Raw genomic sequence first — 21,672 nt, 5'->3', positions numbered from 1 at the left:
GATTATTATCTGAGTTGGCTCTTTGTAACAAGCTTGTGATAGAAGCATTTTATTTGTCTGATGGAAATATCTTGATCTTTTCCTTCACAAACCTACCAACGCGCACCTCTGACAAATTAATCAGTTTATGTGTGGCCACCCAGCCTAGTAACTGGATGCACTGTTTACACTAACAAAAGGGGGCAGGTGAGGTTTGGTGTCATGAACCTAGGTAGGAAGCCAACCGAGATTGTTAGATTTATGCACTGAACTGGTCATGATAAAAATTTTAGCACGAGGATGCTAACTACTCTTAGTAAGGTCGTCATCTCTCTCCTTTTGGTTAGGCAGATCCATTAATGTCGTCACCTCTTCCTGCAAATACTCAACTACTGCAAGAGAAATTTGCCCAAGCAAATACATATCTGACTACTGTGATGATAACAGGGCTGCTACATATGTCAATTGTATTAGGTGGATTCGTGCATGGATCGACGCACGTCGATGTCTTCCTTGTCGGCACAATCCGCTAGCTACCGCGTTGTCTTATGTTGCTGGATTTCATGACAAATCTGTTGGAAAATATATATTTTGTTTATATTAGTGGTCATAGTTTGAAAAGATAGATTGCATATATTTTATAATAACTTCTGGATAGAACAGGTTGATAAAAGTCCTTGCAAGATGTTAACTAGTCTTGCTAAGATCATATGAAAATTTCCTGCTCTCCATCATCATGGCCTCTGTGGCAGCTCTCCTTTTGGTTGGGCACTTCCTCCACTAATGCCGCTGCTTCCTCCTGAAAATACTCAACCACTTCGAGAGACATCTAACCAAGTAAATACCAGATTTGACGTGATGATAACGTACAGGGGCTGCTACATATAGCAGATGTATTAGGTGGATTCATGTGTGGATCGAGGCGCCTCGCTTTCTTCCTTCTTCACACACAATATGCCGTGTCGTCTTATGTTGCTGGGTTTCATGACAAATCTACAGGCAAATATATAATTTTATAGTTTGAAAACCTCGATTGCACACATTATTCTATATCAACTTCTGGAAAGAACAGGAGTAGTAGTCAATTTATATCTCTTAAGAAGTCATGCAGGCACCCATGAATCAAGCCCACGCATGAGTACGTGACAATATTTGATGGCCTTACATGACTTGGCTTTTCTCAACTGCTCTTTAACTAACTTTGTGCATACACACCAGACCACCAGTTCAGATTCTGACCAAGTATGTGATACTGTATCTAATTAAAGTAGTGGAATTTCATTTGTTTATCTTGTCGCTGTTTCTTATCTTCAAAATAATTTCCTAAATGGCGACGGGTGGTGACTTTTCCTGGAACCAGCCCTGCATGCATTGTGGCGACTCAGGAGAGAGTTTCACATTGCTTCTTTGAAGGGAAAACGTGTCTTAAAGGGAACCTGTAAAGTTATGCAAAATAGTTTAATCAGCAGCCGGAGACCATTTCAATCTGTTGATCGGTTGCACTTGACTTTGTCTATTACTCACGAGTTCTGCGCCTATATAAACACATGCATCCCCTGCATGTTCAAACCATCGTCACTCACGCCACAAACAGAAATAGGAAGACGAGAGAACAGAAGAGCCAAAGACACTAAAACGAAATGGCATCCTCCTCTTCCTTTCTCCTCCTTGCTGCACTTCTTGCGTTAGTCTCATGGCAGGCCACTGCTTCTGATCCTAGCCCACTCCAGGACTTTTGTGTTGCCGACATGAATTCACCAGGTACTATCCGTTTTGTCATCATGTTTTCACCAAATACATATGTTGAAATCTATTTCTGGTAATTATATGCGAGTCGAAACAATGTAAAATCTGAGCTTACATGTACATCTCTTTTGCCCCCAGTCCGTGTCAATGGGTTTGTTTGCAAGAACCCGATGGAGGTCAATGCAGATGACTTCTTCAAGGCGGCCAACCTCGACAAGCCTAGGGTGCCCAACAAGGTTGGATCCAACGTCACTTTGATCAACGTCATGCAGATTGCTGGACTGAACACCCTCGGCATATCAATTGCGCGCATCGACTATGCTCCCTTGGGCCAAAACCCACCACATACGCACCCTCGCGCCACTGAGATCCTCACGGTGCTCGAGGGAACACTGTACGTTGGCTTTGTGACATCCAACCAGCCCGCCCCCAACAAAAACAAGTTCTTCTCCAAGGTGCTCAACAAAGGTGATGTGTTTGTCTTCCCCGTGGGGCTCATCCACTTCCAATTCAACCCCAACCCCCACCTGCCTGCTGTTGCAATTGCCGCGCTAAGCAGCCAGAACCCAGGGGCTATCACAATTGCCAATGCAGTGTTTGGGTCAGACCCACCAATGTCAGATGATGTTCTTGCCAAGGCATTTCAGGTGGAAAAGAACACAATAGACTATCTCCAGGCTCAGTTCTGGGAGAACAACCACTACTAAGACAGACATTTTTTAATTACCCCGAAGACCAGTGCACAAGTGAAGGACATGGTTGAGTTCCTAGATATGCATCCTAATCTATAAAATAAATGGAGCATATGTCATTCCATTGTGTGTCTGTAATCAGTGAATGTTTTTCTACCTTCTGAATAATTGACAATATTATATTTGTCACACTAATATGATCTCATTTGCTTCTTTTGGAATCTGACGTGTCTTATTTATCATAACAAATTAAAATTCTAGGTTCATTTCCCCTTGTTATGAAATAATAGATTATTATATGACAATTAATTATATGCTTAATGCTGGGGTGAACACCTAGGATTTTCTTGCAATACATGTGAAGTATGCCATGGTTGGAACCCTGTTGTGCTCAGGATTGAATGTGAATGTTGAATTTGCAAAGGTTGCTTCCTGGAGTCGTTGTTGAGGTATCCTGCTTCCTGGTGCATGTAATTAGTAAGTTACGGTCCCTTTCCTATCGAGCTTGCTTTAGTTGTTTTAGCTTCCTTTTGGTTCAAAACTCTTGTAAGTTCGATTGGCTGCTTCTTTAATGGAAACTGATGAGGTGGCTTGTTGTATTAAAAAACATATGAGCGTTATGTTTTTGTCTTATGTTAAGTACTATACTTTTTTTGCTAAGTTTTAGAAATTGGGCACAGTGGGGACCAGGTTGCAGGAAGCCGCTACAACATATATGGTAAACGTGCATAAATATACAAAACAAGCGATTATTACCTGACCCCCCCCAAATGATTATTATTTGAAATGTTTCTGCGTACTGAGCTGGTGACAAAAGCATTTCATCTCGAAACATAATTTCACCTGCTTTATAAAGGAAGCTACGCAATCGAACGATACATGGTGTTGAGGAAATCCTCATACAAGATTATCAAAGAAAAGCACGGCGAAACAAGCCAAACATGCTAACAAGCACAGAAAGTACACAACTAGATGCCTCGACCATTCTGCTGAGAAGAAGCACGGGAGAGGCTGGACCACCTTGATACCCAACCAGGACCGCCACCAACATGAAACCACGCACCACCTTGGATGCTAGGAGAAACCACTAGACTTTGTTGCACTGTCACGACCCAACCACCGCCGGAGAGGACCCTCTAGCCTCTTGCTCTAAATAGAGGAGTGTCATCCATGTCGGCCGGCAAGCAGGAAGGACGAAGAGAGGACGTCGTCGCGTGTAAAAGATAGGTGTAAACGATATCGCGAGTCACCAGAGTTCTAGGTAGGGTTTATTGGATCTCCACACCATTTTGAACATGCAACCGCAACCGAAAGAAAGTCGCACTCACCGGCGACACCCCCACGAGGGTCACGACGCAATGCACCACTACCACCGCGTCTGTCGTGGCTGACAAGTGTATTCATCCTGAACTGACGGGGAGAAGAGGCATGGCGATGCCCCCAAAAGGGACATGAGACCCGCAAGCATCACAGCCACAGGAATTGATGCTCGGAGCTTTCATTCAGACCCTCCCCGACACCTCGCCAATGGGGAATCAGGCCACCAGAACTACCACAACAGGTCGAGAACTGTAGATCAGGATAAGGCCTTTGCCACCACTGACGGGCGACGGCTTCGCCAAGACTACCAGCCAGAATGCATCTCACCACCCGCATGACCAAGAAACACTGCCATGCTACTCAATGGAAAGTGAGACACGCAGCCTGCCATCCAGGGTCGTCGTCCCGGTGTCCGACACTCCAACTTATTTGTGGCACTGCCGTTTGGGTCATATTGGTATAAAGCGCATGAAGAAACTCCATACTGATGGACTTTTGGAATCACTTGATTATGAACCACTTGGTATTTGCGAACCATGCCTTATGGGAAAGATGACTAAAACGCCGTTCTCCCTATGGAGCGGGCAACAGATTTGTTAGAAATCATACATACTGATGTATGTGGTCCGATGAATATTGAGGCTCGCGGCAGGTATCGTTATTTTCTCACCTTCACAGATGATTTGAGCAGATATGGGTATATCTACTTAATGAAACATAAGTCTGAAACATTTGAAAAGTTCAAAGAATTTCAGAGTGAAGTGGAAAATCATCATAACAAGAAAAATAAAGTTTATGCGATCTGATCGTGGAGGAGAATATTTGAGTTACGAGTTTGGCCTACATTTGAAAAAATGCGGAATAGTTTCACAACTCACGCCACCCGGAACACCACAGCGTAACGGTGTGTCCGAACGTCGTAATCGTACTTTACTAGATATGGTACGATCTATAATATCTATTACCGATTTACCGCTATCATTTTGGGGTTATGCTTTAGAGATGGCTGCATTCACGTTAAATAGGGCATCATCGAAATCCGTTGAGACGACGCCTTATGAACTATGGTTTGGCAAGAAACCAAAGTTATCGTTTCTTAAAGTTTGGGGCTGCGATGCTTATGTGAAAAAGCTTCAACCTGATAAGCTCGAACCCAAATCGGAGAAATGTGTCTTCATAGGATACCCAAAGAAAACTATTGGGTACACCTTCTATCACAGATCCGAAGGCAAAATATTCGTTGCTAAGAATGGATCCTTTCTAGAGAAGGAGTTTCTCTCGAAAGAAGTGAGTGGGAGGAAAGTAGAACTTGATGAGGTAATTGTACCTGCTCCCTTATTGGAAAGTAGTTCATCACAGAAACCGGTTCCTGTGACATCTACACCAATTAGTGAGGAAGCTAATGATGATGATCATGAAACTTCAGATCAAGTTACTACCGAACCTCGTAGGTCAACCAGAGCAAGATTCGTGCCAGAGTGGTACGGTAATCCAGTTCTGGAGGTCATGTTACTTGACCATGACGAACCTACAAACTATGAAGAAGCTATGATGAGCCCAGATTCCGCAAAATGGCTTGAGGCCATGAAGTCTGAGATGGGATCCATGTATGAGAACAAAGTGTGGACTTTGGTTGACTTGCCCGATGATCGACAAGCCATCGAGAACAAATGGATCTTCAAGAAGAAGACAGACGCTGACGGTAATGTTACTGTCTACAAATCTCGACTTGTTGCAAAAGGTTTTCGACAAGTTCAAGGAGTTTACTACAATGAGACCTTCTCACCCGTAGCGATGCTTAAATCCGTCCGAATCATGTTAGCAATTGCCGCATTTTATGATTATGAAATTTGGAAAATGGATGTAAAGACTGCATTCCTGAGTGGATTTCTGGAAGAAGAGTTGTATATGATGCAACCTGAAGGTTTTATCGATCCAAAGGGAGCTAACAAAGTGTGCAAGCTCCAGCAATCCATTTATGGACTGGTGCAAGCATCTCGGAGTTGGAATAAACGTTTTGATAGTGTGATCAAAGCATATGGTTTTATACAGACTTTTGGAGAAGCCTATATTTACAGGAAAGTGAGTTGGAGCTTTGTAGCATTTTGAATATTATATGTGGATGACATATTGTTGATTGGAAATGATATAGAATTTCTGGACAGCATAAAAGGATACTTGAATAAAAGGTTTTCAATGAAAGACCTCGGTGAAGCTGCTTATATATCGGGCATCAAGATCTATAGAGATAGATCAAGACGCTTAATTGGATTTTCACAAAGCACATATCTTGATAAAGTTTTGAAGAAGTTCAAAATGGATCAAGCTAAGAAAGGGTTCTTGCCTGTGTTACAAGGTGTGAAATTGAGTAAGACTCAATGCCCGACCACTGCAGAAGATAGAGAGAAAATGAAAAGTGTTCCCTATGCTTCAGCCATAGGCTCTATCATGTATGCAATGCTGTGTACCAGACCTGATGTGTGCCTTGCTATTAGCCTAGCAGGGAGGTACCAAAGTAATCCAGGAGTGGATCACTGGACAGCGGTCAAGAGCATCCTGAAGAACCTGAAAAGGACCAAGGATATGTTTCTCGTTTATGGAGGTGAAAAAGAGCTCATCGTAAATGGTTACGTTGATGCAAGCTTTGACACTGATCCGAACAATTCTAAATCGCAAATTGGATACGTGTTTATATTAAACGGTGGAGCTGTCAGTTGGAGCAGTTCTAAATAGAGCGTCGTGGTGGGATCTACATGTGAAGCGGAGTACATTGCTGCTTCGGAAGCAGCGAATGAAGGAGTCTGGATGAAGGAGTTCATATCCGATCTAGGTGTCATACCTAGTGCATCGGGTCCAATGAAAATGTTTTGTGACAATATTGGTGCAATTACTTTGGCAAAGGAATCCAGATTTCACAAGAGAACCAAGCACATCAAGAGACGCTTCAACTCCATTCGGGATCAAGTCCAAGTGGGAGACATAGAGATTTGCAAGATACATACGGATCTGAATGTTGCAGACCCGTTGACTAAGCCTCTTCCATGAGCAAAACATGATCAACACCAAGGCTCCATGGGTGTTAAAATCATTACTGTGTAATCTAGATTATTGACTCTAGTGCAAGTGGGAGACTGAAGGAAATATGCCCTATAGGCAATAATAAAGTTATTATTTATTTCCTTATTTCATGATAAATGTTTATTGTTCATGCTAGAATTGTATTAACCGGAAACATAATACATGTGTGAATACATAGACAAACATAGTGTCACTAGTATGCCTCTACTTGACTAGCTCATTGATCAAAGATGGTTAAGTTTCCTAACCATAGACATGAGTTGTTATTTGATCAATGGGATCACATCATTAGGAGAATGATGTGATTGACTTGACCCATTCCGTTAGCTTAGCACTTGATCGTTTGTTTACTGCTATTGCTTTCTTCATGACTTATACATGTTCTTATGACTATGAGATTATGCAACTCCCGAATACCGGAGGAACACTTTTTGTGCTACCAAACGTCACAACGTAACTGTGTGATTGTAAAGGTGCTCTACAGGTGTCTCAGATGGTACTTGTTGAGTTGGCATAGATCAAGATTAGGATTTGTCACTCCGATTATCGGAGAGGTATCTCTGGGCCCTCTCGGTAATACACATCACTATAAGCCTTGCAAGCATGATAACTAATGAGTTAGTTACGGGGTGATGTATTAAGGAACGAGTAAAGAGACTTTCCGGTAATAAGATTGAACTAGGTATTGGATACCGACGATCGAATCTCGGGCAAGTAACATACTGATGACAAAGAGAACAATGTATAGTGTTGTGCGGTTTGACAGATAAAGATCTTCGTAGAATATGTAGGAACCAATATGAGCATACATGTTCCGCTATTGGTTATTGACCGAAGACATGTCTCGGTCATGTCTACATAGTTCTCGAACCCGTAGGGTCTGCACGCTTAAAGTTCGATGACGGTTATATTACGAGTTTATGTGTTTTGATGTACCGAGGGAAGTTTGGAGTCCCAGATGTGATCATGGACATGACGAGGAGTCTCGAAATGGTCGAGACCTAAAGATTGATACATCGGAAGCCTATATTTGGATATCAAAAGTGTTCCGGATGAAATCGGGATTTTACTGGAGTACCGGGGGTTACCGGAACCCCCCGGGGGTTTAATGGGCCAAGATGGGTCTTAGTGGAGAAGAGGAGGGGCGGCCAGGGCAGGCCGCGCCCCCTCTCCCTCTAGTCTGAATTGGACAAGGAGGGGGGGGGGGCGGATCCCCCTTTCCTTCCTCTCTCCCTCCTCCTTCCCCCTTCTCCTACTCCAACTAGGAAAGGAGGGAGTCCTACTCCCGATGGTAGTAGGACTCCTCCCTGGCGCGCCTCCTCCTGGCCGGCCACCTCTCCCCCCTTGCTCCTTTATATACGGTGGCAGGGGGGCACCTCTAGACACACAAGTTGATCACAAAGATCTCTCCCAGCCGTGTGCGGTGCCCCCCTTCACCATAATCCACATCGGTCATACTGTAGCGGTGTTTAGGCGAAGCCCTGCCGCGATAGCTTCATCAACATCGTCACCACGCCGTCATGCTGGTGAAACTCTTCCCCGAGCTCTACTGGATCGTGAGTTTGCGGGACGTCACCGAGCTGAACGTGTGCTGAACGCGGAGGTGCCGTACGTTCGGTACTGAGGATCGGTCGATCGTGAAGACGTACGACTACATCAACCGTGTTGTCATAACGCTTCCGCTTAACGGTCTACGAGGGTACGTGGACAACACTCTCCCCTCTCGTTGCTATGCATCACCATGATTCTGCGTGTGTGTAGATTTTTTTTTTGAAATTACTACGTTTCCCAACATGAAACTTGTCCGGCTCGCTTGTCAATTGAATGTCCTCCAGACACGAGAGTAACTCATTCCATGCTATGAGACAACGGCCAAAGATGTCCCTACGAAAAGAAATATCGGGGTTATTTTGTCCCAAAACTTGTTTGATCGTGAAAAATTTATGTCTGACAATCCTATACAAGCTAGGGTACTGCACCATAAGTGGGGTGGCGCCTAGCCAGATATCTTCCCAGAATCGAACCTGAGAACCATCCCTAACTGAGAAAGTACCAAACTAGAAAAAGAATTCCTTGGCCTTCATGACACCGTACCAAAAATGTGAATCACCGGGTCTCCAATGAACTTGAGAAATGGCTTTGGACCCCACGCATTTGTTACAAATGATTTCCTGCCATAGTCCATTCTCAGTGAGTAATTTGTAATCCCATTTACTTAGAAGAGCGATGTTTGTAATCTCAATATCTTGAATTCCAAGGCCCCCTTGACTTTTAGGTCGGCATAATATAGTCCACCTAGCAAGTCGGTATTTCTTAGATTCACTATCACATTACCAAAAAAAAAATCTGGATCTAAAGTAATCCAAACGCTGAAGAACCCCTTTCGGTAAGTGGAAGAACGACAACATGTATAGAACCATATTGTTGAGGACGGAATTGATCAAAATCAATCTCCCGCCATATGACAAGAGTTTAGCTTTCCAACTGGCTAGCCATTTCTCAAGTCTCTCTTCCACATGTTTCCACTCAGCGATAGTTAAGCACTGATAGTGAATTGGAATACCGAGATACCTAATCGGGAACTGCCCAAGCCGGCAGCCAAAAATGTCAGCACACTCAGCTGCGGACTCTACAACGTCGCCGAAGCAGAAAAGCTCGCTCTTATGAAAATTATAGACCAGAGAGCTCCTCAAATGCGCATAAAACAAGCTTGAGGTTTCTTGCTTTATCTAGGTCATTATCCATAAAATAAATAGCGTCATCCGTGTATTGTAAAATAGACAGACCTTCTTCTACTATGGGGAATAATACTGCTAATCTGGCCAGCTACCTTAGCCCTCTGAACAAGGATAGCTAACATATCAGCTGTGATGTTGAACAAAATAGGGGATATGGGGTTCCCTTGGCGAAGACCCTTCTTAGTCTGAAAATAGTTGTCAACATCATCATTGACTTTGATAGCCACACTACCTCTAGAAATAAAGTCAAATGGCTGAATGATACATGGTGTTGAGGAAATTTTCACACAAGATGATCAAAGAAAGCATGAACAAACAAGCCAAACATGCTACCAAGCACCGGAAGCGCACAATTAGACGCCTCCAGCATGCCGTCGAGAGGAAGCAGAGGAGAGGCTGGACCACCGCAAGACTCAACCAGGACCGCCAACGACATTCAACCATGCACCACCTGGAAGAAAACACTGAACTTCATCGCACCGTCGCCACCCAACTACTATCGGAGAGGACCCTCTGCCTAAACCAGGGAGTGGAGTGGACAGAAGGGACACTCCGTTGACGCCTACCATCGCCCATGGATTTGCTCGGAGTATTGCCGATTGACAACATCCAGCGGAGGATGAGAGTGTGGGGGCCTACGGCCGGCGGCGGCGATCACCTCTCGTGTCGTCCGCGACGATGATGTTGGATGTACTGGTTACTCTAACAAAAGAGGCAGGTGAGATGTGTCATGAGCCTAGTCAAGAAAGCCGACTAGATTGTCAGATTATCCATCGAAATGATCAGGATCAAAGTCTTAGCAAGAGGACATTAACTAATATTACTAAGATCACATGAATTGTTTCTGCTCTCTATCGTCATTGTTTATGCGCACGTGGATTAATATAATTAACTATTCTGAGAAAATTTTGACCGAGTAAATATCCAATTGATGTGAGAATAACAGGGCTGCTACATATAATAGTTGTGTATTAGGTGCATTCAAGCATGGAATGACGCACCTCGACTTCTTCCTCATTGACACAATCCGTTAACTACCACATCATCTTGCAACCTAGTATTTTTTATATCACTAGCTAGGTGACTCATATTGCAAAGTTTCTCTGTTAATTTTTTCCCTTGGTTTTGGAGGATGGTAAGATATTCCATTATATCTCTAACCATGCTTTTTAATCATATGTATGTTAGGCCACTAACACATATAGTTAAATGCATAATTATGTGTATGTTCTTTTTAACCCATGCCATATCTCGTGCACATTATTGTTCATGACAAATCCGGTGACAACTGACAAATATATAGTTTGCTTATGTTAGTGGCCACAGCTTGAAAAGCTTGAGTGCAAGCATTCTGTCTCAATGGAATCCGCAAAAATAAAAAACTTAAGTAAATGGAGAGACTAGATAAAGCTAAGAAGGTGACTTTATCTAGGTAGAAAACGATTGCTTTACATCACCTGTCTTTTCTCAACTGCTCTTTGACCTCATGCGCACCAGTTCTCACCATGACCAAGTATATGATATCTAATAAACTATGGTGATGGGTGGTGACTTTTCATGGAACCAGCCCTACGAATTTTGCTGTTCTGGTTGCCGTTAGTTCTATTTTTTCTGAATGTTTTGTTTTAGCTTCATTTTGGTTCAAAACTCTTGTAAGTTCGATTGATCATTCCCCAGCAGAAGTATTGTAGATATCTGATTCCCAAAAAACAATTATTATTTGAGTTGTTTCTTTGTAATAAGCTTGTGATAGAAGCAATTAAATCATATGATGGAAACTTCTTTCTATACTATAACTGCCAACAGACACCTCCAAGAAATTAATCAGTTTACAAGCGGCCGCCTGGCCTAGTCTAGTCACTGGATGTACCATTTACTCTAGCAAAAGAAGCAGGTGAGCTCTGGTGCCATGAACCTAGTCAGGAAGGCTAACAAAATTGTTAGATTTATACACTGAACTGGTCACGCGTGATAAAACTCTTCGCAAGAAGATGTTAACTAGTCTTGCTAAGATCACATGGAAACTCCCTGCTCTCCATCGTCATGGCATTTGTATCAGCTCTCCTTTTGGTTGGGCACTTCGTCCATTAATGTCATTGCTTCTTCCTGCAAGTACTCAACCACTTCGAGAGACATTTGACCAAGTAAATATCCGACTGACATGATGATAACGTACAGGGGCTGCTACAAATCTGCTAACTACTCTCTGTCGTCCTATGTTGCTGGATTTCATGACAAATCTATTGGCAAATATATAATTTCATAGTTTGAAAAGGTCGATTGCACACATGATTCTGTATCAACTTCGGAAAAGAACAGGAGTAGTAATCACTCCATATGGCTTTAGAAGTCTTGCGCCCATGAATCAAGCCTACGTGTGATCAGGTGATTTCATCTATGTCGGCATCGAGCTAGAAAACGATTGATTTCCTTACATGACTTGGCTTCTCAACTGCTCTTTGACTGGTTTCGTCCGCACCGGTTCCGACTATGACAAGTATATGATATCAAATTAAACTAGTGCCGGATGTTTCTTTTCTTAAAAATCTTTTCCTGAATAGTGATGGTGGTGAATTTTCCTGGAATCGGCCCTGCATGCATTGTGGTGACTCGGTGAGATGGAGAAACATTCGTAATTACTACTCAGCCGTACACATCACCATAGAATAGCATTATATGGCTGTATACGCTGCATTGCTTCTTTGAAGGGAAAACCTGTCTTAAATGGGAACCTGTAAAGTATATGCAATAATTTAGTTAGCAGCAAGAGACCAGTTCAATTGGTTGGTTAGTTTCACTTGACTAAGTCTATTATTGCTCACGATTTCAGGCGCTGCTCGCTGCACCTATATAAACTCATACATCCCCTGCATGTTCAATCCAACACTCAGGCCACAACCACAAACAGAAACACAAGAGAGAGAGAGAGAGAGAGAGAGAGAGTGAGAGAGAGAGAGAGAAATCAGATGGCATCCTCCTCTTCCATCCTTGTCCTCGCTGCTCTTCTTGCGTTGGTCTCATGGCAGGCCACTGCCTCCGATCCTAGCCCCCTCCAGGACTTTTGTGTTGCCGACATGAATTCACCAGGTACTATCCGGTTTGTCATCCTGTTCTCACCAAAAAAATATGTTGAAATGAATTTTTGGAAATTATATGCAAGTCGAAACAAGTTTGTAAGATCTGAGCTTACTTGTCACATCTCCTCTATGCACCAGTTCGTGTCAATGGGTTTGTTTGCAAGAACCCGATGGAAGTTAACGCAGATGACTTCTTCAAGGCAGCCAACCTCGACAAGCCTAGGGTGACCAACAAAGTTGGATCCAACGTCACTTTGATCAACGTCATGCAGATTGCTGGACTCAACACCCTTGGCATCTCAATTGCACGCATCGACTATGCTCCTTTGGGTCAGAACCCACCACATACACACCCTCGCGCCACTGAGATCCTCACGGTGCTCGAGGGGACACTGTACGTTGGCTTTATCACATCCAACCTGCCCGCCCCAAACAGAAACAAGTTCCTCTCCAAGGTGCTCAACAAAGGCGATGTGTTTGTCTTCCCCGTCGGACTCATCCACTTCCAATTCAACCCCAACCCCCACAAGCCCGCCGTTGCAATTGCCGCGCTTAGCAGCCAGAACCCAGGAGCTATCACAATTGCTAATGCGGTGTTTGGGTCAGACCCACAAATATCCGATGATGTTCTTGCCAAGGCGTTTCAGGTGGAAAAGAATACAATAGACTGGCTCCAGGCTCAGTTCTGGGAGAACAACCACAACTAAGTGAAACCTTGGCTGATTACACGGAGGACCAGTGCGCAAATTAAGGACATGTTTGAGTTTCTAGATATGCATCCTAATCTATAAAATAAATGGAGCATATGTCATTCCATTGTGTGTCTGTAATGAGTGAATGTATTTCTTCCTTCTCAATAATTGACAATATCAGTTTTTATCACACTGATGTGATCTCATATGTTCTTTTGGTTCTAATGTGTCTTATTTCTAAAAAAAATCCAATGTTTTCGGTTCTTTTCCCCTTGTTCCGAAACAATAGATGATTAGGTTAAAAAAGGAAACAAGACACGATTATCTGGTAATCCAGTATATGTTTGATGCTAGGGTTGAACACCTAGGATTATCTTGCAATACATGCATGCAAAGTATGCGATGGTTGGAGCCCGATTGTGCTCAGGATTTAAATGTGAAAGTTGAATGTGCAAAAGTTGCGTCCTGGAGTCGTTGTTTTGCTCTCCTGCTTTCTGGTGCATGCCATAAGAAATTTACGGTTCCTGCATGTAATATTTTAGCTTCCTTTTGGTTGAAACTCTTGTAAGTTCAATTGAGGGTTGCTTTAATGGAAATTTGATGAGGTGGCTCATTTTATCAAAATAATTATGAGAATTAATTTTGTTTTTCTTAAGTTGTGAACTAAAGATATGATTTTTACTAAGTTTTAGAAACTGGGCACACTGGAGACCAGATTCCAAAAATTAGCTCCAACATACATATAGAAAACATGCATAATTACACAAAAGAAAAGATTATTACCAAAACCCCCCAAAAATGAATATTATTTGAGTTGTTTCTTTTTAACAAGCCTGTCATACAAGCATTTTATCACAAAATGCACTTCGCCCGCTTGGCTGAAGGATATATGGTGTTGAGGAAATCAACATACAAGATGATCAAAGAAAGCATGGCAAACCAAGCCAAACATGCTAACAACTACCGGAACTGCCCAATTAGAAGCCTCCAGCATGCCGCCGAGAGGAAGCACATGAGTGCTGGACCACCTGAAGACTCAACCTGGACCGACGACGACATTCAACCACACGCCACCTTGAAGAAAACCTTGGACTTCATCGCACCGACACCACCCAACTACTCTAAGAGAGGACCCTCTGCCTAAACCAAGGAGTGCTGACCCTACCGGTGGGTAGAGATGATGAAAGGAGGACATTGTTGCGTGTACAAGATAGGTGCAAGCAATACGGTAAGTCACCAAATTTGAGGTAGGGTCGATTGGATCGCCATACCATTCTGAACAAGACACCGCGATGGAAAGATGACTACACTCACTGATGATGAACCCAAGAGGGTCATGACGCATTGCACTGCCACAACCACGTCCGCTGGGGCGGAGGGTTTTCACCCCGAGCTAGGATGGCGGGAGAACAATGGCGATGACCCAAAGAGGAATGTGACTACCATGACATCGCCTCCACCAGCGTCGAGGCACAGAAATTTCGCTTGGACCATCCCGCACACTTGCCAGAAGTCTAGCCTGCCGTCCAGGGCCATCACCTCAACGTATGACACCCCAAACCCATGCCTCGTCACCAAGATGTTGGTACGAGGTCACCGGAGAAGGCCATCAAACCATAGCGAGGCTCGACCCGGTCCAAGTCCACGACCATGACCAGATCCGGTCGGGCCTAAGATCGCCAACAAACCCACCTGACCATTCTAGGTGGGGGCAGGAGTATCTCACCTGCAGTGGAACCTCACCCATGAGAGGCTATGGGAAGCTACATCCCGTCTCACCGCAATCACCCCTCACAGGTCAACAACCACGATGCTGGCTGATCTGGGAGAGGCCCGGCTCCAGGTAGAGTTCCCTGATCCACGCACAAACCAAATGACCCATGACCCCACTAGGCATGCCACAAAATCTCAGGTCGGCGGCTCACCTCCGAAGGCGAGGGATAGCGGCGGCGGTGGCGTGAGGTGCTACGTTTAGCCCACAAAGAGGACGGGGTGGAGCGGAGAGAAGGGGCATCCCACTAGCACCTACCATCTCCCGGGGCTTTGCTCGGTGTAGTGCCGAACAATGGCTACCAGGGAGGCGAAGAGTGTGTGGGTCTAGGGCCGGCGGCGGAGATAGCCTCTCATGTCGTCCACCAGGATGATGTTGGGGCCTGTCTTCTTCTTCTTCTTTCTGGATGCATTTTATTTGTCCGATGGAAACATATTTTCTGTATCAAAACTACACACACACCTCCAAGAAATTAATCAGTTTATGAGTGGCCACCCAGCCCAAGTCACTGGGTGTGCTGTTTACACTAACAAAAGAGGCATGCGAGGTGTGTCATGAGCCTACACAAGAAATGCCGACTAGATTGTCAGATTTACCCATTGAAATGGATCATGATCAACCTGTTAGCAAGAGGACGTTAAGTACTCTTAGTAAGATCATATAATTGTTTCTGCTCCCTATCGTCACTGTTTATGTGTGCGTGGATTAATGTAATTAACCATTTTGAGAAAATTTTGACCAAGTAAATATCTGATTGATGTGATGATAACAGGGGCTGCTACATATAATAGTTGTGTATTAGGTGCATTCATGCATGGAATGACGCACCTTGATTTCTTCCTCATTGACACAATCCGTTAACTACGACGTCACCTTCCAACCTAATATTTTGTATAACACCAGGTGACTCATATTGCAAAGTTTCTCTGTTTATTTTTTCCCTTGGTTTTGGAGGACGGCAAGATATTCCATAATATCTCTAACCATGCTTTTTAATAACATGTATGTTAAGCTGCTAACACACATCTATGAATGTATAATTATGTGTATGTTATTTTTATCCCATGCCATATCTTGTGCTCAGTATTGTTCATGACAAATCCAGTGACAAATATATAATTTGCTTATGTTAGTGGCCACAGCTTGAAAAGCTTGATTGCACGCATTCTGTAGCAACTGAAAAGAAGCGAGGGAGTAGATAAAGCTAAGCAGGTGACTTTGTCTAGGTAGAAAACGATTGCTTTACGTCACTTGGCTTTTATCAGCTGCTCTTTGACCTCGTGAGGGCCAGTTCTCACCAATGACCAAGTATATGATATCTAATAAACTATGGTGGTGGGTGGTGAGTTTTCATGGAACCAGCCCTGCAAGCATTGTGCCGACTTGGGTGAGATGGATAAATGATCATAATATACTACTCAGCCGTACATCAGATGATGCAGTAACGCTTAGGCATATTAAAAGGAAACTTGAGGAGTTTATGCAAAAATTTAATCAGAAGCGAATAAATGACCATATGATTATATGGTAATGTGCTCGGAGGTTGCAATGTGCATGTTGAATGTGCAAAAGTTGCTTCCTGGAGTCGTTCTTGTGGTCTGTCTTTCCGGCGATGAAAGATAGTTTATGTTTGCATTGCCACGAAACTTGCTGTTTTGGTTGCCGTTAGTTCCATTTTTCCTGGATGTATTGTTTTAGCTTCCTTTTGGTTCAAAACTCTTGTAAGTTTGATTGATCATTCCCCAGAAAAACCATTGTAGATATCTGAGTCCCAAAAACAATTATCATTTGAGTTGTTTCTTTGTAAGATGCTTGTGATAGAAGCAGTTAAATCATCTAATGGAAACTTCCTTCTACACTAAAACTGCCAACACATGTTGGCGCCAAACCCCAAACCCTAGGTCTACCTCTCCCTCTCTCTCTCTCTGTGGCACGAACCAGCAAAGAAAGGAGGAAGATGAAGGAGAAAACACAGGGCACAGGAGGTTTGCCGGCGCACGAAACGCCCTAGCCGCACATACGGCTTGTTCTTTACCTCGAGCTCGAACTCGACCTGCCAACGAGCTACAAAGAGGATCCGGGGTCTTATGCCCGCGAGCACTGACATGCCAGGCCTCGCCTCGCACCCACTCGCTCCCCCACTCCCCCACGTCCAGCGCGCTCTGGCTGCGCCTGCGCATCGTGCCCGAACGCGATCGCCACGGCCACCCCGCGTGCCCGACGCGGTCTACCCCTCCCTTTTGCTCGCTAACAGAACTGTGCGGCCCCGCGCACACACGCGTTGGCTCACGCACTCACACACGCACACCTACGCACGCAACCCCGTCGCGATCCCGACGTATTCGACCCGATCCACGTGCGCTCGCACACGCGCTCACCGCATCGGATCGTCGCCACGGCTTATTGAACCCAACACCCCCCCCCTAAGCCGTGGCCTAGAGGAGGCCGTTGTCCTCGACGTCGGTGTCCGCCAGCAGCGCCCGCTCCGCCGCCGGCGCCTTCCGCAGCTCTGGGAAATCGCGCTTGAAGTCGCCGCGCTCACCGCACTTGTAGCAGCGACCACGCCTGTTGCCGCCATCCCGCGTCGCCATGCTGTGTGCGTCGTCATCATCGTCCCGTGCTCCCCCTTGGCACCACTCCCGTGCTCACCACTGCGCCGCACCGTACAGAAGCTGGCCGTCTGCCCGCTCGCCGCCGCTCTACCCACGGCGCCGCACACGCTCATCGAACGCGTGTAGCCGCCCAAGCACCTCGTCGTACGTCAGCTCCTCCGGCATGCAGAACTGCTCAATCCCGGCGACGACAGGGAAGAGAAGGCCCGGCACCGTTTCCATGAGCTTCTTCACCAGCTCGGTGTCGCTCAGCGTCTCGCCCAGGCTCGCGAGCCTCGCCGTCATCCCTGCCAGCCTCCCGGCGTAGACGTCCAGGGACTCGCCGTCCTCCATCTTCAGCCGATCCAGCTCGCCGCGCAGCGTCGCCCTCCTCGGCGCGCGCACCCATTCAGCGCCGACGAAACGCAGTTTGAGGGAGTCCCATACCTCCTTTGCAGTGAGTTTCGCCGCCACCTGCAGCAGGACATCTTCCGGCAGCCCCGCCAAGATCATCGCCCTCGCCATCTTGCACTTCTTGCCGTTGACCGCCGCGTCGTTCGCCGATGCCACCGCCTCCCACAGCGTGTAGGCATCAAGGATCGCCCGCGCCTTGATCGCCCACATGGTGTAGTTCTCCGACGAGAGCATCAGCATGTTCATGGACACCGATCTGCCCGCGCCGCCGCCGCCGTGTGGAACCAGCGCCATGGACTCCGGTGAGCTGCTCAACCTGAAGCTCTGATGCCAATTGTTGGCGCCAAACCCTAAACCCTAGCTCTACCTCTCCCTCTCCCTCTCCCTCTCTCGGAGCTCTCTCTCTCTCTCTCTCTCTCTCTTTGTGGCACGAACCAACGAAGAAAGGAGGAAGATGAAGGAGAAAACACAGGGCACATGTGGTTTGCCGGCGCATGAACGCCCCAGCCGCACGCACATACGGCTTGTTCATTACCTCGAGCTCGAACTCAACCTGCCAACGAGCTACAGGGAGGATCCGGGGTCTTATACCCACGAGCACTGACATGCCAGGCCTCGCCTCGCACCCACTCGCTCCCCCACTCCCCCACGCCCCGTGCGCTCTGGTCGCGCCCGCGCATCGCGTCCGTACGCGATCGCCGCGGCCACCCCCCGCGCCCGATGCGGTCTACCCCTCCCTTTTGCTCGCTAACAGAACCGCGCGGCCCCGCACACACACGCGCTGGCTCACGCACTCACACACGCACAGCTACCCACGCAACCCCGCCGCGATCCCGATGTGTTCGACCCGGTCCACGCATGCTCGCACACGCGCTCACCGCGTCGATCGTCGCCACGGCTTATTGAACCCAACAACACACACCTCCAAGAAATTAATCTGTTTATAACTTGGCCACCTGGCCTAGTCTTTTTAATGTATGTACTCCCTCCGTAAACAAATATAAGAGCATTTACATCACTACTTTAGAGATCTAAAAGCTCTTATATTTCTTTACAGAGGGAGTACTATTTACAATAGCAAAAGAAGCAGGTGAGGTCTGGTGCCATGAACTTTGTCAGCAAGGCTAACCAGATTGTTAGATTTATACACTGAACTGGTCATGTATGATAAAACTCTTTGCAAGAAGATGTTAACTAGTCTTGCTAAGATCATATGGAATCTTCCTGCTCTCCATCGTCATGGCATTTGTATCAGCTCTCCTTTTGGTTGGGCACTTCGTCCATTAATGTCGTCGCTTCTTCCTGCAAGTACTCAACCACTTCGAGAGACATCTGACCAAGTAAATATCCCACTGACATGATGATAACGTATAGGGGCTGCTACAAATCTGCTAACAACTCTGTCGCCCTCTGTTACTGGATTTCATGAAAAAACTATTGGCAAATATATAATTTCATAGTTTGAAAAGGTCGATTGCACGCATGATTCTGTATCAACTACTGAAAAGAACAGGGGTAGTAGTCACTCTATATGTCTTTAGAAATCATGCGCCCATGAATCAAGCCTACGCGTGAGTACGTGACTTCATCTATGTCGGCATCAAGCTAGAAAATGATTGATTGCCTTACATGACTTGGCTTCTCAACTGCTCTTTGACTGGTTTCGTCCGCACCGGTTCCGACTATGACCAAGTATATGATATCGAATTAAACTAGTGCCAGATGTTTCTTCTCTTAAAAATATTTTCCTTAATAGTGATGGGTGGTGAATTTTCCTGAAATTGACCCTGCATGCATTGTGGCGACTCGGGTGAGATGGAGAAACATTCATAATTACTACTCAGCCGTGCACATCACCATAGAATAGCTTTATATGGCTGTATACTCTGCATTACTTCTTTGAAGGGAAAACGTGTCTTAAATGGGCGTATATGCAGTAGTTTAATTAGCAGCAAGAGACCAGTTCAATTGGTTGGTTGGTTTCACTTGACTAAGTCTACAATTGCTAACGATTTCAGGCGCTGCTCGCTGCAGCTATATAAACTCATACATCCCTGCATGTTCAAACCATCACTCACGCCACAATCACAAACAGAAACACAGGAGAGAGAAAAAGATCAGATGGCATCCTCCTCTTCCTTCCTTCTCCTCGCTGTTCTTCTTGCCTTGGTCTCATGGCAGGCCACTGCCTCCGATCCTAGCCCCCTCCAGGACTTTTGTGTCGCTGACATGAATTCACCAGGTACTATCCGGTTTCTCATCATGTTCTCACCAAATAAATATGTTGAAATGAATTTCTGGAAATTATATGCAAGTCGAAACAACTTTGTAAGACCTAAGCTTACATTATAAATCTCTTCTATGCACCAGTACGTGTCAATGGGTTTGTTTGCAAGAACCCAATGGAGGTTAACGTTGATGACTTCTTCAAGGCAGCCGCCCTCGACAAGCCTAGGGTGACCAACAAGGTTGGATCCAACGTCACTTTGATCAACGTCATGCAGATTGCTGGACTCAACACCCTCGGCATCTCAATTGCGCGCATTGACTATGCTCCCTTGGGTCAGAACCCACCACATACGCACCCTCGCGCCACTGAGATCCTCACGGTGCTCGAGGGGACATTGTATGTTGGCTTTGTTACATCCAACCAGCCCGCCCCAAACAGAAACAAGTTCCTCTCGAAGGTGCTCAACAAAGGTGATGTGTTCGTCTTCCCCGTGGGGCTCATCCACTTCCAATTCAACCCCAACCCCCACAAGCCTGCCGTTGCAATTGCCGCGCTCAGCAGCCAGAACCCAGGGGCTATCACAATTGCCAATGCGGTGTTTGGGTCAGACCCACAAATATCCGATGATGTTCTTGCCAAGGCGTTTCAGGTGGAAAAGAATACAGTAGACTGGCTTCAGGCCCAGTTCTGGGAGAACAACCACAACTAAGTGAAACGGTTGGCTTATTACACGGAGGACCAGTGCGCAAATTAAGGACATGTTTGAGTTTGTAGATATGCATCCTAATCTATAAAATAAATGGAGCATATGTCATCCCATTGTTGTGTCTGTAATGAGTGAATGTATTTCTACCTTCTGAATAATTGACAATATCATTTTTAGCACACTGATATGATCTCATATGCTTTTTTGGTTCTAATGTTTCGTATTTCTCAATAAAAAATAAATATTTTAGGCTCTTTTTCCCTTGTTCCGAAACAAGAGATGACTAGGTCAAAAAAAGGAAACAATACACGATTATATGGTAATCCAGTATATGTTTGATGCTAGGGTTGAACACCTAGGATTATGTTGCAATACGTGCGAAGTATGCGATGGTTGAAGCCCGATTGTGCTCAGGATTTAAATGTGAAAGTTGAATGTGCAAAAGTAGCCTCCTAGAGTCATTGTTCTGCTCTCTTGCTTTCTGGTGTATGCTATAAGAAATTTGCGGTTCCTGCTTGTAATATTTTTAGCTTCCTTTTGGTTCAAAAATCTTGTAAGTTCAATTGACGGTTGCTTTAATGAAATTTTGATGAGGTGGATCGTTTTATCAAAAAACTTATGAGCATTATTTTTGTTTT

General features: G+C 45.3%; 4 protein-coding genes across 4 annotated transcripts; 3 read left to right on the top strand and 1 right to left on the bottom strand.

Annotated features, from left to right (window-relative positions):
- Nucleotides 1-1,550: 1,550 nt before the first annotated feature.
- LOC147974022 (germin-like protein 8-11) lies at nucleotides 1,551-2,638 on the top strand. The gene is made up of 2 exons (XM_087525153.1): nucleotides 1,551-1,740; nucleotides 1,864-2,638. Exons 1-2 carry the CDS (start codon nucleotides 1,620-1,622, stop codon nucleotides 2,430-2,432), a joined length of 690 nt encoding a protein of 229 aa, XP_087381279.1. The 5' UTR covers nucleotides 1,551-1,619; the 3' UTR covers nucleotides 2,433-2,638.
- A 9,799-nt stretch (nucleotides 2,639-12,437) lies between these two features.
- Nucleotides 12,438-13,512, top strand: LOC125527264 (germin-like protein 8-5). The gene is made up of 2 exons (XM_048691800.2): nucleotides 12,438-12,640; nucleotides 12,769-13,512. The coding sequence occupies exons 1-2, from the start codon at nucleotides 12,520-12,522 to the stop codon at nucleotides 13,335-13,337; spliced, it is 690 nt and encodes a 229-aa protein (XP_048547757.1). The 5' UTR covers nucleotides 12,438-12,519; the 3' UTR covers nucleotides 13,338-13,512.
- Nucleotides 13,513-17,792: 4,280 nt separating this feature from the next.
- On the bottom strand, nucleotides 17,793-18,392 carry LOC147974021 (uncharacterized). The gene has a single exon (XM_087524876.1). The coding sequence runs from the start codon at nucleotides 18,390-18,392 to the stop codon at nucleotides 17,793-17,795; it is 600 nt and encodes a 199-aa protein (XP_087381002.1).
- Nucleotides 18,393-20,152: 1,760 nt separating this feature from the next.
- LOC147974020 (germin-like protein 8-11) lies at nucleotides 20,153-21,215 on the top strand. The gene is made up of 2 exons (XM_087522328.1): nucleotides 20,153-20,340; nucleotides 20,469-21,215. The coding sequence occupies exons 1-2, from the start codon at nucleotides 20,157-20,159 to the stop codon at nucleotides 21,035-21,037; spliced, it is 753 nt and encodes a 250-aa protein (XP_087378454.1). The 5' UTR covers nucleotides 20,153-20,156; the 3' UTR covers nucleotides 21,038-21,215.
- The last annotated feature ends 457 nt before the right edge of the window (nucleotides 21,216-21,672 follow it).

This window comes from Triticum urartu, chromosome 5A (assembly GCF_056163025.1).
Source record: "Triticum urartu cultivar PI428250 chromosome 5A, HENAU_Tu73, whole genome shotgun sequence".
Lineage (NCBI taxonomy): Eukaryota > Viridiplantae > Streptophyta > Magnoliopsida > Poales > Poaceae > Triticum > Triticum urartu.
This window is presented reverse-complemented; position numbering and strand designations above follow the sequence as displayed.

What these genes read in the sequence shown, in the direction of transcription:
- LOC147974022 (XM_087525153.1), top strand. Translation starts at nt 1,620, where the DNA reads ATGGCATCCTCCTCTTCCTTTCTCCTCCTTGCTGCACTTCTTGCGTTA. An exon ending in TGCCGACATGAATTCACCAG is followed by an intron (nt 1,741 to 1,863) that starts GTACTATCCGTT and finishes TTTTGCCCCCAG; the next exon opens with TCCGTGTCAATGGGTTTGTT.
- LOC125527264 (XM_048691800.2), top strand. Translation starts at nt 12,520, where the DNA reads ATGGCATCCTCCTCTTCCATCCTTGTCCTCGCTGCTCTTCTTGCGTTG. An exon ending in TGCCGACATGAATTCACCAG is followed by an intron (nt 12,641 to 12,768) that starts GTACTATCCGGT and finishes TCTATGCACCAG; the next exon opens with TTCGTGTCAATGGGTTTGTT.
- LOC147974021 (XM_087524876.1), bottom strand. Translation starts at nt 18,392, where the DNA reads ATGGCGCTGGTTCCACACGGCGGCGGCGGCGCGGGCAGATCGGTGTCC.
- LOC147974020 (XM_087522328.1), top strand. Translation starts at nt 20,157, where the DNA reads ATGTTCAAACCATCACTCACGCCACAATCACAAACAGAAACACAGGAG. An exon ending in CGCTGACATGAATTCACCAG is followed by an intron (nt 20,341 to 20,468) that starts GTACTATCCGGT and finishes TCTATGCACCAG; the next exon opens with TACGTGTCAATGGGTTTGTT.